A 16717-nucleotide genomic window follows, 5' to 3' on the forward strand; every position below is an offset into this window, starting at 1 on the left:
CAAATATTGGTTCAACCAACTTCTGCTTTGAACAAATAAAACCAAAGGGAGTGCTAGTATTAATTGATAACCACATTCCAAACTCATGTTTTTTAGGCTTCAAGCTTATGGTTTCTCAATAACAGGGAATTACCAAGACAACTTAACTTCCCCAAGAATTAAGTTAAAAGGCTCCCCTTTCGAGTTATATGTAATGTATAACATAGTGTTCATATAATGCTCAAATTGTGTTGAATTTAAGGAAATTAAAAGGAACAGTAAATAAATAAACAAATTATTTAATATCTCTGATAGAAATAGAGACATATATTATGTTATTTTATATAAGTATTATATACAACAAAACATTCCAGCTCTAGAAACTTCGTCTCCATCACCAGGCTCCTGCACAATTTTTTGTTACGAGAGACCCCTGGAAGCCCAGCATGTGGGCACTGTTCAAGTTCCTTTGAGCAGAAGCCTGGATATACTGTCATTTTCCTTCAGGGCAACTTTTTATTGTATACATATTCTGTGCAACAGTCTTCTTTTTTTGGTTCTCAAGAAATTGAAGAATCGTTGTCTTGGTTGACAATTGTAACCCTTCATTGTGAAAATGCATAACATTTGACCAAAGTCAAAAGAATTCTTCGGCCTCTAAACATTTTTTTCCTAGGAATGTCTTTCTTTTAGTATTACTTTACGCTAAGGTCATCAACTTCATCATCAAAGCCAGAATAAAAAAAACAAAAAAGCAAGTTTTAATTGTATGTTATTTAATTTGATCATATGTTTATATAAAAACAAAATATGGCAGGAAGTCAGGCAGCTGTTGCCCCTTAAAATGGCAGATGCGAGTGCAACGCAAAACCTGTGAGCCCCAACTCCCACCGGTGCTTCTAGATCTAGTAGTCAAACTTTACCCTTTACCCATATACCTCCCTTCACGAAAACATGGTAGATTTGAAGAGTATCTGAGCCATATTGCCAGAACCACCTTTTACCTTGTTAAATTGTCTCACCCTAACTAAACACAACCCCCTGCCTGCTGGTTGGTCAAAATCCGAGATGGAGCTGGCGGTGTCAAAACACAACTGTTGAATCCTTTTTCAGATTATGAGCAGGAACCTCTTCCTGAAAACTTCCCAAAGGTATTGGATTTAGCCAATTTTCAAGTCATTGAATTGTGTCATCAATATATGGCTCAATATGAATTATATATTGTTCATCTTATGGATCCTCAATACCGAGACTACAGGATGAAAGTAGTCTTCTTGCACTCAAGTACCGATTGTAATGAGAATATAATGCTCGCCTTATTTGGGTACTTTGTAGAGGGTTTGACTTTTATGATGTTTGGAGAAAACAAAAAGATCGTGCTTGAAAATGTGGGTGACCTAAGGATATTATCTCATCTAATGGGAAGCTCTATGCCATTGACCCAGAAGGAAGAACTATAGTGATTGACCCATGTTTAAACGTTAGTTTCCTAACACATGTAGAATGTTTCCGCACTTTGTTAATCCATAAAACTGGCTATGCGGAGATGAAAGTGCGACCCAAAATGGACCACCAAAAAAATTAACAATTCGATTTAAGCATAATCTTTTTTTTCCTTGACTAACACGATTTGAAGTTAAAATAGACAAAAAGGAAATCAAAACTTTGAGACTCATATTCCTAATGGTAAGAAATGTACATGATTACATCCAGCGAATCCTCTTTAACCAGTCAGCAACCAATGAAACTATGCAGTTTTTTCTACTATTCATAGAACTTACCTGACTCAGGGTCATGAATCTTCGGCTTCAATCTCTCTCGTGAGCATTTTCAGAAACTCTTCTCGCACTGAGGCTCCGTGTATATGAACACACCCTCTCAAATTCAGCTGCACATGGTTTTTCAAATTTCCAATCGGATTCCTCCTTAAGAATGTTTCTCTTCAAAGAGGAAGGTGCCCATCCGGGGCTTCCAGTGAGCGGGGTTGAAGAACAGAAGGTTGGTGTTGCAAAAGGAGAGGCATAAGGAGTGTGCTGAATTGAGAAGGGGCTTGGGGACATTCGTTTTTGGATTGGAAGACCACCCAATCCTCTCCTGTTAAAAAGGGAAACTGTTTCTGCCTCAGCACAGCGCTTGATAACATCGTTAACATAAAGGACACCATCTATTCTTGCCATAATGTTGAAGGCCAAACTCTCCATCACCCTTGAGTAGCTTTCAAGAATTGATTGCCCAACATCCTGCAATTAAAACACAATAGTGGGGGTAGGGGTTGCTTAGTATAACAAGAAGGATGCAAGCCATGAATGTATAAACAATGTGAGACCCACTGCTACATCATATGCCAACTACTAGATGACTTTAAGGCTAATTGTAAATTCACTCATTATAAGCTCCATCACCCCTTTAAAAAGTTGTGGTCCAAGATGAATGATGGTAGTTACACAAAATTGTATTTCTATCCTCACTAATTAACCAATGAGCTTCCAAAATCACATTTATAAGGGGACATGGTTTGACAAATGCGTGATAGAATGATTCTTTATAGTTTCTTTCCCCATAAAGAATTATGCGGAATACCTTATTATATTGAATTTTGCTCATATCCAATGATGTCTGTGGAAGACCGGGAAAACGACGCCTCAAGCAATTTAAGAGGGTCTCAGCTCTTTGGGCCAGAAAATTATTCTTTTCACTAATGGAAACTAGACCTTTAACCTTTCCACCCCATGAGGAGCGCTTAACTTTGATGTCATTAATGCGTTTCCTTTGATCTTTGAGCTTGCAAACATGCACTGCTGCCTCAATCCTGTTAGTTACTTCCAGAGTGTGATGTTCGGTTGATAGATCAAGGCAATCAAGTAGACATTCTGGCGAGAATTGATCAGCTGTTATGTAGCGGTAGATGATATCTCCTAGACAAGCCTTCCCATTCTGATGGCAAAGAAAATTTGTTAACATTCAAATCAAGTGTAAGAAAAGTAATGCTAAAAAACAGTTATGTCACAATAGCTGTCCTAAAGAGTCGTCCATACACCAGTTATTTTGACATTCAATGGGAGAAATGTAAGCACACATGTTTGTTCCCTTCCAAAGCTATTTTTTAACTTTCCAATCCTAATTTGAGCACCTTCCTTTACTAGCAGGTCTCTTGATAGAGATGCTCCATAGGAAACTATCAATCTGAAAGCTGATAGATCAATGCTGAGTACCAGCCATTAAGATTCAAGAATTATTACCCAATGTAAAGAACCAATGCATGATAGCTAATGCGGTTTATTCAGAAATAAACACAGTCGAATACCTTTGGTAAGTTCTCCAAGTAAGCAGTAGGTATCTCCATCTCTGCAAGCACATTGCTATTAATTGCCATGGCTGCCTTAAGTACTTGGTTCGTGCAATCCCTGCATTGTTGCAACTTCTTCCTTGCATCCTCTGACAAGCCGTTTGGTGGCACTTTTGGACAAGGCAACCACCACTTCTCTTCACAAGCTTCACAATCACCATCATCATCCACGACTATCCCCGATCAGCATACCAAAACTCTGTCTCACAAAACCCATCAAGTATGGTAATCAACATTGCATCAAGCTTCTTAAGGGCGGGAAGGTTTACATACAAATCTAAGCGTGGCCTTGTCACCATGACTTCATATGTGCGTCCACCAGGGAATTGCTGTATAGATGGCACAAGGTCAACAATCGAATCACTCACACACAAGAGCCAGTCCATTTCTCTCCTCCAAATTGCCTTCTTCTGCGGTGCTAATGGCTCTAACCTCCACAGCTGACCAAAGACCGTCGCTGCCATAACAAACAAGAATACCACTTAGCTTAAAAGAAATTTTAATTTAAACAATACCTAAATAAAAGTAAACGAAACTATAAGCAAAATCACACCAACCAGAGAGATTGGTGATGGCATTCGAAATGGCAAGTGCACTACACACTCCTTGCCCACCTCCAGACATGTCTTCTCCTAAAAGAAGCTTAGCAAATCTCTCCTTCATCATCTCAATTTCTGCGTAACATTCAAAAATTAACAATAATCGAGTTGAAATGAAAAGGAAAAAAAACGATAAATAATTATAAATCAAGCAGATTAATCTTCCTCTGCTGAAAGCTAAATTTTCCAAAAAATTCCGAAACCGAGATCGATTTTACACTAACAGAAGAACAGGATATAATTAAAAATTACTAAAAAAAAGGCTACAAATAGAAGCAAGCAAAATCATTTCGCTCATAAACTGACCAAGCATAAATCTATATCTCGCGTAAGCCTATAATTAACCAAAATGTTGAAGAAAATTTCCAAAATAAACAAAAGAAAAATGAAATACCAGACAAATTGGTGTTCCGTTTTTCAGGCTTCTCATCATCCCATATCACCACATCCTTCCCTCCAATCACCGGCAACATCAACGGCACCTGAAAACCGAACCTTCCAGCAGCCGGTAACCTTGGAGACGATGAGGTCATGGAACTGGAGCAACCTTCTCCATCGAACCGCCGATGTGAGAAGCTACTACAACTCTCCGATTCACTCACATCAGCACTCAAACTATAACTCCCGCACCGCTCGCTCTGCTCATCAAAGCCATCATCTGAAGATACACTTCCCATGATCTTTTTAATCACAAAATTCAATGGTTAAGAGAAACAAATCCCTAAGCACGCATTTGATTATAATGGGAATAAATTCTGCTCCTCTGGCTAAAATTGTGTTACTGTGCGTCTACATGCTTAGTACTGTTATGGGTTTTGTGGTACTGATGATGTCTTTGTGTGGCGAAAGCAAAAGAGACGGCGTTTGACGGTACTCGTCTTTTCCGTTATGTTCTGGTCTTACCACCCGACACGGACCTTTTCCTTGGGCCATTTCTGTTCGGTGTTTCCTCTTTAATCTTTATGATGCGGTAACGTTAATTTTTTAAATCTAATTATTCTGGCAGAGTATGTGAGGAGGATTCAATTAAATTGAAATGCATTATAGCCTATTTAAAATTTGGGAGGGTATGAGTAGCAGTAGGTATTTTATAAAAAATATATATATTAATTTAGGTAAATTACTTAGTTGGTCACTTAATTTTTAGGGAGTTTTTATTTTAGTTACTTAAAATAAATTTTTTGCAATTTTATCACTCAATTTTTAAGGTACTTTCATTTTAATCACCCAACCGTTCAATCTCTAGCGGCGGTTAACTGTACACGCCAGATCATGTTCTCACTTTCGTTTTAGTTACTCAATTTTTAGGTCGTTTTTCTAAGTATTGATTGGGATAAAAAACAATTAAGGATTAAAGTGAAACAATGGTAGGAACTAAAATAATTTATTAAAAGTTTCCAAATTATATTTTTTTATCACGTTGCCGAAAATTTTATTTTTTTAATATTGAAATTTTAATTTAAAAAAATAAAATAAATTAAATAAATTGTTAAAAAAATTTATCCCTTGATAATGTTAATTAATTTAATACTGTAATATTAAAATTAATTAAATTAATCTCCTTTCAAATTTTAAAATTTTATTTTATGTTTCTGTATTATTCTTAATGAATTCAACTCGATAACTCATATTTAATAATTGTCTGCAAAACTTAAATTGCTTTTGATTATATAATATTGAATCTTCCAACTAAGTTAAAAGCAAAGAAAAATAATTACAATTAATTAAATTAATTGTTTGTTCTTCGTTTGGATAAAGAAAGATGAAAAAAATTGGGTCTTGTTTGGCATAGAACGTAAAATTAATTAATTTAATTAATTATAAATATTTTCTTTTGCTTTTAGTTTAGTATGAAAGACTCGATATTATATAATAATAAAAAGGGTTTCATGTATAATTATTAAAGATGATTTATTTGATTTGATTTTAATTTGAAAATATAAAATAAAATTTTAAGATTTAAAAGGAGACTAATTTAATTAATTTTAATATTATAGTAACAAATGGATTGGCAATATCAAGGGGTAAACAAATACAATTTAACAATTTTTAAAGCATTATTTTAGTTTCTATCCTTTTTTTCACTTTTAATCCTTAATGTTTTGTTTACTCTAATCAATATTATAAAAAAAGATTTTTTTTTGTGACCAAAATAAAAATATGAACATGATGAGGCGTGTACAAGTTAACTACCTTAGATATTTAACGATTTGGTAACTAAAATGGAAGCGCCTTAAAAGTCGAGTGATGAAATTGCAAGGATTTCATTTTAGTCACCAAAACGAAAGTGTCTTAAAAATTAAATCACCAACTAAATAGTTTACCCTATTCCAATATTTATTATTGGAATTTAATTTATTTTGAAATTTGAATTCACATAATTAGATTTATTTTATTGTTTAAAGTTATAATTTTAGATTTGAATATCTACTTTACTTTATAAAGATTTTATTTATTATATTTACAGAAAATGCAGCTATTTAGCATATTCAAATAATTTGATTGATTCATATTTTGATAGTCAGAAATTAAATTTGTGAATTTAGAGTCAAAAGTTGTAGATATTATTCTTAAATTGGAAATGTTGACATCATTTTTTTGATGGAAAATGGGGTCGACTTGGGTTTTGGAAAATGAAAACAAAAATGGGAGCCGCCACCGATCCTTTTTAATGAGGTGTGATCGGATCACCTCGAAAAGTGATTGTTTTTAATAAACGATTTGATTTTATTAAAACAACAAGTTTGGTCCACGAAATTCAAAAAAACGGGTTCGGGGGTCGGTTACGCACGAAGAAGGATTAGCACCCTCGATACGCCCAAAATTGGTACCTAGTTAATTACTTAATGTCTTAGTGTCGAAAAACTAAACTTTGAAGAATTTTAAAAATACGATCCTAAAATATTTTGAATAATATGAGTTGAGATTTAAGATTTTCTTGTTCCGAAAGAATATCATATCCAGCACATTAGGATACGATATTTTGAACTCTCGAAACCAAGATCACCTTATGGTTTCCAAATCCTATACTTTGAAACTTTAGAAGGGTATTTAGCCATTTGGCTAAAAGAGAAATCGAAACCCAGCACATTAGGGCACGTTTTCTCGAATTTCCAAATGCAAAATATTACCTTACTTTGAAATTTTTAAAAGGATATTTAGCTATTTGGTTGAACGAGAAAAAGCGAAACCCAGCACATTAGGGCACGTTTTCTCGAATTTCCAAACGCTAAATATTGCCTCAATTAGAAATATTTTTCCTTTTGAAATATGATATTTATATGCATAATGGGATATTAAACATGATAGTGTGAAATAAAAAATAAATAAATCAATCATGCATATATCATAGCAAATAAATAAATAAAAGCATAAAAATGGACACATAAATAAGTAAATAAATGCACATAAAAAAAATAATAACAATAAAGGGAAAATAGATAAAAATCATGAAAATATGTTTGTACATATAAGGGAAATATATATGTATATATATACATAAAATTATGAAAATATGAAAAACATATATATATTAAATTTATAAAAGTTTATGTAAGTGTGTATATACATGTGTATGTATATAAAGTTTCTAAAAACATGTAAGTATGTATATATATTCGTAAAATGTATATAAATACATATATATAGATATGTATGTAAATTAAAAATATATAGAATATATAAGTATGTACGTATACATATATATAAAAATATGTACATGTATAGGTGTATATGTATGTATATATAGAATAAAAATAAAGCTAAAAATAATATATTACTAATTAATATAGTAGTAACAAATAAATAAAAGGAAAATAAAATTAATAATAGTAATAATAATGATAATAACACTAATAATAATAATAATAATAATAATAATAATAATAAACTAAATAATGAAATTGCTAAATCATGGACTAAATCGAAGTAAAAACAAAAATACTGGGCGAATTTTAACATGGAAAATAAAAAGGGGACTGATTTATAACGCGCGTGAAGCCCAGGGGATCGATTTGGAAAATATCCCAGGCCCTACACGCAGCGTTTTGACACGGGCTGAAATGAAACATAAATAAAATTATGTAGCCGAATTAAAGAAGCAAAAAGGGACCATATTGCATTAAAGCGCAAAAGCGGAAGGACCTTAAGCGATAATATCCCATTAATATGGAAATACGCGGATCCTGGGTTGCAGGTCGGGTCGGCGTGCGGGTAGGAGGCCCTAAGGCAAAACGGCGCCGTTTCAAAAATGGTTATTTAAATCAAAAGTTTTTTATTTTTTATTTTTTGTTTTAACTCAAAAGAGAAAAATGAAATCCCCCCTTTTCTCTGTCTCCTTTGGGCGTTCCCCAGAATCCGGCGAGAAACCGCCGCCGGTTCCACCGTGGGCGGTGGCCGGGGTACCCAAAAGTCGGGTTTTTGGAACCCCGATCTCGATCCCCTCTAAAATATACCCTTTTAGTCCCAAAAAGTTGAAAAAGGAGGGGTTTTCTGTACCCCCTTTTAGTCTGATTCCAACGCCGAAGGTGGTCTCCGACGATGGGCTTTCGAGACCAGTAGGTATCCCCTTCTTTTCTTTTTCGTTTTGTTTTTAGTTTTTAAGAGTAGTAAAAAAGGGCAAACAACAGAAAATAGAAGAATATATAAAAAAAATTAAGAACAAAGAAAGAAGAAGAACATTGGAGTCAACCTTTTCAATTTTTCTTTTTTGATCTGCTTTTCATTCGGGGTTCTTTTTTTTTGAATACAGATTTTGGTGGCTTTTATAGCCAAATAAACAGATAATCCAAAAAAATCTATTCTATTCCCTATTTTATTTTTATCATTTCTGTCCAATATTGCTACTGTTGCTGTTGTTGTTCTCCTTTTTTGCTTTGTTTGCAGGTACTGGTGAAGTTAACGGAGGCGAAGGTTTCGGCTTTTTGCCGTTTGGGTACAAGGTGGCCAAGTAGGCCTTGGGACGAGGCGTGGGCATTGCGCCCGAGGAGGGGCGGCGTGGAGGCTGGGACTAGGGTTTGATTTTTGCTGAAATTATTTTAAGTTTGGGCCATGGTTGGATCTGTAATTGGGCTTAGGGATTTTGTTTTAAATTTGTTTATGTTTTGTGTTCTGTGTTTGGTGTTTGGTATCTAAGGCCCGGGTAAAATTGGGCCCGTACAGGAAATATATGTATTTAATAATAATCTATGATGAGCTTGCCATGTTGGAATTTGCAGATGACGTGGCTAAATTTCTTGTTTTGCATGGCGCGAAACTTGCTTGCGTGGAGGGGGAGGGGGAGGGTGTGAGGGAAGAAACGGCGGTTTAAGTAAAATTGTCGGGGGTTGGTAAGATAAAATAACGTGATTTCACATCTCTAAGCCATTGGATTGGGAATTAAACAAGTTTAAAATTCATCTTTGTCAGTGGAGTGTAATTAATGCGGTTTTGACTTTTTAAAGAAAATTAAAACTTTGCTTTAACTCTAGGTTTGACCTCAAATTCACACTTCCGCTATCATCCTTGATTAAACATCGTTCTGAATATGACATGAAATATATAGATCAAATTTGTAATGGTATGTGTACATTTTATATAGATAATTTGGATTAATCATGTTAAAAAATATCTTATATTTTGTTGACACATTACTCTTTTTAACTATTTATATCCAAGTTATCCATATGTAAGTAAACACATATCAATAATTTGATTAGTGTTTTAAATATACACAATTATATTTGAAACCGTATTTAATGTCTAAATTAATAGTTAGACTGATAAAAAAATTAACAAATAAAATTTTAATATTTTAAAAATTATATAGTTTAATTTCAAAATTAAATTTAAAATCGATCAAGATAACAATTGATTGGATTGGTTGACAATTGAATCGATTTTTTTATTTTTAATATATTTTTTATTTTATAATTTTTAACAATTTGTTCAATTGAAAATTTATTTAATTGAACCGGTCTAATAAAAATCAATAATTTAATTGATTTTATCTCTGTTGATATTCTAAAAACCCAAAACTTAAATAATTACACAAAGAAAGGGATAAAATAAATAGGACGGGAATGAGGCTGAATTAGACGTATATGATGATTTTAAGTTTTAAACGGCCTTTTAGGCCTTTTTTTAAAAAAAAATAGGGAAATAAACCGACTTTGAAGAGAGAGTGTGAAAGTGCAGCCAGTAGGTTGAGCATGCTTTCCTGCCAACTATATCAAAAGCGCACCCAACTAAACGCGCTTTTACACACTCTCTCATTAGCCCTTTTTTAAATTTCTTTTAGGTTTAAGGTTAGGGTTCTTATTAGGAATTAGGGTTTATTCTTTAGTCTTTAGCATTTTAGGAATGAAACCGTGAAAGTTTATAAGTAGATTTGAGGGGTTGGGAATGCGATAATCGTGAAAGTTTACAAGTCATGTTTCGGGGTGATAGTGCTTGATACGATTATAGCTTGAAGTCTAAGTGGAGGTCCCAGTCGCTGGCTGTGATGCGATCACGAACTCGATTATAATCGAGGGTCAATTGACGATCGTTATGCGGTCACGAGTTCAAGCTTTTTGGATACCCGCAATTGGTTGTTTAATGATGACAACCGTCGCTTAGAGTCCTCTTACGTCCACACCAGTGCCAACCTTTAGATCTAAAAGAAGGTTAAAGATGCTGATTGTGTGGAAATAAAGAAAAAAACTACACCAATTATCGCAAGAAGCCCAACAGTTTTTTCCTATGACTATTCCCTCAATGTAACAACCCATTTTCAATGGTGTTGGAAATAGTGATTTCAGGACTGCAATTTCGAAGAGTAAATTTTTATTTTATTATTAATTTAATGTCTATGGGGTTAATTTAAGGTTGTATTAAAGTTTCATTAAGAAATTTTAAAGTTTAACTAGTTAATTAAGTAAAAAGGACTAAATCATAAAAGGTGTAAAAGTTGAATTCTATTAGCTAAAAGGGTTAAATGGCTATGGAAAGATAAATCAATGGACTTGAGTGGTAAATATACCATATTTAAAATTAGTGGATGTGTGACAGCTCGTTTTTAGTAAAATCGAAACAGTGGTTTATGGACCACAAGTCTAATGTGAAAATATTTATTTTATTATTACTTTAGTGTCTACGAAATATTAGCAATGTCGTATAAAAATTTTGTTAAGAAATTTTAACATTTGCATGCTTAATTTGATGAAAAGGACTAAATTATACTAAGTGCAAAAGTAGAGTTCTATTAGTTAAAGGTATCTAATGGCTATGTAACTTTAATGTAAGAGGACTCATATGGTAATTAGACCATTTATGTGTTAGTGGACATTCAGGGATTAATTTTATTGAAATTATTAAATTTTTTAAAGGTTATTTTGGTAATTAGGTAATTGAAGTTAAAATAAATAAAATAAATTCTATTTTTGTTTTTATTCATCTTCTTCCTCCACCGAAATTGAAGAAGAAAGAACACCATTTAGGGATTTGAAGCTTTCGATCCATTCTCTAGCTTGCATGTAAGTGATTTTTATCTCGTTTTTAATAACTTTTATGTTTTTGGGATCGTTGTAACTTAATCTAGCTAGCCCAATGACTAATTTGCAAAACTGTTAAAGGGTTAGGGTTTTGCCATGAATTCTAGTGTATGGTTCTTGAAATTTTATGAAAGATTATAAGTCATTGTTGTTAAATGAACAACTTCTGTAAAGTGATTTTTGATGAAATTATCATTTAAGGACTATTATGTAAAAGTAGTAAAATATCAAGATGAAATTGTGAATTGATGATTTGTGTGGGTTGATATCCCTAGGTAAATCGGATAGCATGGTATGTGGATGAAATTGCATGAATTTCAATTTACGAGCTTAAGGACTAAATTGTAAAAAAGTTAAAATAATTAGGGCAAAAGTATAATTTTGCAAAAGTATGAATTTTGGACCGAATTGAATGAATATTAAAAGGATTAAATTTTCTTATTTAGATCAAGCTAAGCCTCGTACGGATCTAGCTCGAGGGAAAGATAAAGTCTCGGACTAGTTGATTTTATTTTGTCGTCTTTGCGTTTGAGGTAAGTTCGTATGTTTAAATAGCGTTTTAATGTTATTTGAGTTAAATGTTATTATGCTATTCATCATTTCATGTTACGGTAGAAATCCAACGGTGTTTCGACGACTATCGAGCCCCATTTGAACCTTAAGAATATATAGGATACAAATGACATTAAGGTTACCATGTTTCGAGTATTGGTCCTAAATGTCCTACCGATGGCTGAGTTCCAACATTTGTTCTGGATACTCATCAGCTTGTGTGAGTGGCATCATGTAGCTACATTATGGCAGTCAGATTGTGTAGGCAGACCCATTTATGGCTCGAGTGAGCATCGATGTAAAGGAAAAAGAAAAGGAATGGTTTCGAGCATATGTTAGCACACTTTGTGTGAGCTTTCCGTGTATCCGATAATATTCTAAGTGGTTCAATGAGCATAAAAAGGGAAGCAGCGATATGTGTTCCGATTGGATGTTTTATGAACTTATGAAAAGGCATGAAATGTTATAAATCAATGCATGAAAATTCATGATTATAGAAAGTATGAGATACATGATGCTATGCTCATGTATTATACCTTACCCTGTGATGACTTTGCTAAGTTATGTGTTTAATCACTAACTTGTGTTGTTGATGATGCTTAGGCTTGTGTCAAGTTATGTTGGATTGATTCATGTCTATTTTTAAGATTATGCATTGAAATAGTAAGCTATGTTCATGATTTACGAACTTATTAAACATTATATGCTTACGTTGTTTTTCTTTCCTATGTTTTATAGACTATCGGAAGCTTGATGGGTTCGGAAGTTCATCGGAGACCTATCACACTATCCAGAGATTATATCAATAGATTTTGATATTTTAGTCATGGTTATAATGGCATGTATAGGTGGACTTGTGTTTGATGTTTAGTTGTTATATTTGGCATGTATATATGATATTATGGTTGGTGTGCTTTTGGCACTTTAATGCTTGGATGGTTAGTGTTGATATGGCTAGTGAATGTATGTTTTGAATGACCAATTTGGTATGTTAGAATGTGAGGTGCCATAAGGTCAATTAGGTTATGTTTGTTATGGAATTTAGTTAAGTTTGTTTTGGTATGGGAATAAGTAGTTGTGTATGGTTGAGTTATGGATATATATGCTTATGCTAAGATATGTTTGATGGTTTTGATTGAGGTACCTTTTGGCATATTGGTTGTATGGATATTTGGTATAAAGATTTGGCCATTTTATGCATGCTTTGAACATGATTTAGGGCCTTGGTTATATGTGCAAATGTGTTGTAGGTTCATGCTTGAATTGGGTGAAAGAAATGGCTTAATTTTGGCCTATTTCTTGTCCATATAGCCTAAAACACGGGCGTGTCTCAGCCGTGTGTGACACACGGCCATGTGTCCCCTATAGGTTTGAAAGGGTTGCAAGTCAGGTAGTTACACGGCCTAGCACATGGCTTGACACACAGCCGTGTAAGGCCATTTCGAGAGTTACACAGCCTAGCATACGGGTGTATGGCTTGGCCGTGTAACCCAAGTCAGAAAGTTATACGGGCATGGACACGGGCTGGGCCATGGCCGTGTGTCTCTATTTTGAATGTTACACATCCTGAGACACGGGCATGTGTCTCAGCCGTGTGAGGCACATGGCTGCGTGATCCCTGCAATGTGAATTTTTGTAACTTTTTCCTTAATGTTTCATATGTTCCAAATTTAGTTCCAAATCGTTTTTAAAGTGTTTCTAAGGCCATGAGGGCTTGAATAAGGGACGATATACATGTGTTTGAATGTATTATGCTATGAATTATCTAATGTTTAAAAATGAATGTTTTAAGTTACGATTTTATGGTAATGTTTCATAACCCTATTCCGACGACGAATAAAAGTTAACGGTGTTATAGGATATTTATGAAAAGTAATTAAAAGATAAAAGAAGATGTTATCTTCTTCATCTTTGGTTCAAACCTAAAATAACCATTCGAGAAGGATGAGAGTTCGACCAAGGCTTTTTTCACATGCATGGTATGTAATTTTTGTTCGTTTTTAATGATTTTTATATTTTTGAGCTCCTTTTAGCTTAGTCTAGCTAGCTCGGGGGTTAATTTGCAAAATTGTTAAAGGTTGAGGGACTTTCCATGGTTGTTTTTGAATAGGTTTTGAATTTATTTGATAGATTATTAATGTTGGTTGTTAAACAAACTTATTTTGTTAAGTGATTTTTGAAGAATTTTGAAATAGAGGTTAAATTGTTGAAAGTGTAAATCTGTGGGTTTTATTGTAAAATGTTGGTAATAATGGGTTGTTCCAAGGTTCCTTGTAACATTGGTTAACATGGATTTAGGTTAAAATGGTTAAATTTCAAGTTATGAGCTTAAAGACTAAATTATGAAAAGTTAAAATATTAAGGGTGATTTCATAATTTTACATAAATATGAGTTATGAATTGAATTGAAACTTGAAGTACTTAATTGAATGAAATTATCTATTTAAATCAAGATAAACAACAACTGAACTTAAATCAAGGAAAGGATAAAGCTTTGGATTAGTTTTCAACTCTACTTCTATGACCATAGTTATTGAGGTAAGTTCGTATGAATTATAATCGTGATAATGTTAGTTAAATTGACTATCTATCATATTGTGTTAGTTATAATTGGATTTGAATATACATGTATCAATGCTATGAATAATTGACAGATAAGGAATCTCGTTTGAACCTTAAGAATTCTTAGGATACGAATGACATGTCATTAGGGATTTCATGTTTTAGGTGCTGGTCTTGAACATCCTACCGATGGTTGACGTCTTGCATTTGTTGCGAATTCTCCATAGCTCATGTGAGCAGCATTGTGTAGCTAACATTTCGACCCACAACTCGTGTGAGCATGCCCATTTCATAGCTTTGTGAGCACTGTTGAAAAGGAAATGTTACGGTTATATGGAAAGGCACACTATGTGTGAGCATTTCTAATTATCTAGTGCAATTCTAAATGGTTCAACAGGTAAGTAAATGGATGGCATGGTAAGTACACAATGAGATATTGAATCATGATCTATGAAAAGGCTAATTTAATAAATTACGTGCATATGAAAATCTACTTAAATTATGGTTGTATTCATATGTATCATGGGTAAGCCTACTAACTTGTGAGTTTGATGGTGCTTGTATAGACTTTTACTAAGCTTATGCCATTGGTAATGACATTATGCTTATTCTATTAATTGTGCTAACGAAATGGTAAGTTATGTTTGATTTTATATGACCTTACTAAGCACTAGTTTCTTACGTAGTTACTTTTCTTTGTTTTATAAATTACTGGAAGCTCAATCAGTTGGAAGCTTGTCGGGGATCTATCACACATCCATCAATCATTTCGGTAGTTTTTGAGTATTTTGGCCAAGGTTATAAATGGCATGTATAGGACATTTTGTAATGGTAGTTCATGAATGTGTTAAGGGTTGATTTGGTATGTATATGTTTTTTTTTGAAGTTTATGTTTGGTTGATGGACTTTTAATGCCTTGTCAAGTTAGATCATTTTTTGTCACTTTTAGGTACTTGAAATACATTATCTTTGTTGGTATGTTTATGATGATATGCAAATGGTTATATGTGATGTTATTTGGTAGTCAAGGAACTAGGTTTTTGTGCTTGGAATATGGCAATATTGACTTGTTTTGGTTAATGATATTTTGGTATAAATGTGGTGCTTTTGAATGACATATTGGTTAGATGAAATAGGATGCTTGAAATGGTATGTTTAGGTGTGTTTGAATGATGTTTAAACCTCTTGCTTGTGTGCAAAAATGGGATGGTTAGGTGTGTTTTGGCCTTGAAATGGCTTGTTTTAGGGTCAAATTATGGATCACACGGCCTGGGACACGGGTTGTCACACGGCCTGAGACACGGGCTGCCACACGACCGTGTGTCCCTTTGTTCAATTGTTACACGGCCTGGGCTATGTCACACGATTGGCAATTCGGTTTAGATTTTATCGAGCACATAGGTTATAGAAGAACTGATGACTTACTTCTTACGATCGGGTCCAATGAAGGTGTATTACACCTTTGGTTGAAGATGACAATGAAAGATGTAGTCGAGGAAGAATGAACAACGGATGCTGTTGAAAAATCAAAGTCAAACCCCAATCCAATTCAGTAGTCCGATCTAGATGGTTCGGAAGTAATACTTTTTTCTAAACTAGAGCAGGTTTCAACTGAGCCAGAATCAAGGTTCTGACGATGACAGTTCAAACAATGCTACAAATCGAAATCTGTGATTCAGGACGTATGAACATTCGCCCCATATGACTAACATCAACCACTCCACCGAGGGTGGTTTAGAGTTTCAGCAGCTCTTGCATAGAACATTTGGCCATTCAAGCTCATCATCAAATGTCCAGGTATTGAAAGTTGGCATGGATTACACACCATTGTACTACAAAGCATGGGTCGCAAAACAGAAGGCCATAAATAAGTTGCATCACATCTAAGATAAGCCATACAATGATTTGTGACAATGGTGTCAGGTACTGGATCGGTATATACTAGGTTCCATAACTGATCTGGAAATGCACCCAACGTACTTCGGCGATCGTCTGGTCCTTGGGAAAAGAGTATTCTACCAATTCTTTTGGGCATTTGATCAATACAAGGAAGCTTTCTAGCACTACAAGCCTTTGGTACAAATTAACGACACCTGACTGTACGTGTAACACCCTATACCCAACTCGATTTACCGTATTCGAATGTAGGATGTCACAATAGTTACATG

At 33.9% G+C, this 16717-nt stretch overlaps 1 protein-coding gene across 1 annotated transcript; it reads right to left on the bottom strand.

Annotated features, from left to right (window-relative positions):
• Positions 1-1632: 1632 nt before the first annotated feature.
• Positions 1633-4919, bottom strand: LOC107922346 (rop guanine nucleotide exchange factor 1). The gene is given in 6 exon segments (XM_016852342.2): positions 1633-2219; positions 2560-2913; positions 3284-3501; positions 3504-3782; positions 3883-3999; positions 4319-4919. Coding segments are annotated over 6 exon segments (1683 nt in total). The 5' UTR covers positions 4602-4919; the 3' UTR covers positions 1633-1787.
• Between the last annotated feature and the right edge of the window lie 11798 nt (positions 4920-16717).

Source organism: Gossypium hirsutum, chromosome D01 (genome assembly GCF_007990345.1).
Source record: "Gossypium hirsutum isolate 1008001.06 chromosome D01, Gossypium_hirsutum_v2.1, whole genome shotgun sequence".
Taxonomy (NCBI): Eukaryota; Viridiplantae; Streptophyta; class Magnoliopsida; order Malvales; family Malvaceae; genus Gossypium; species Gossypium hirsutum.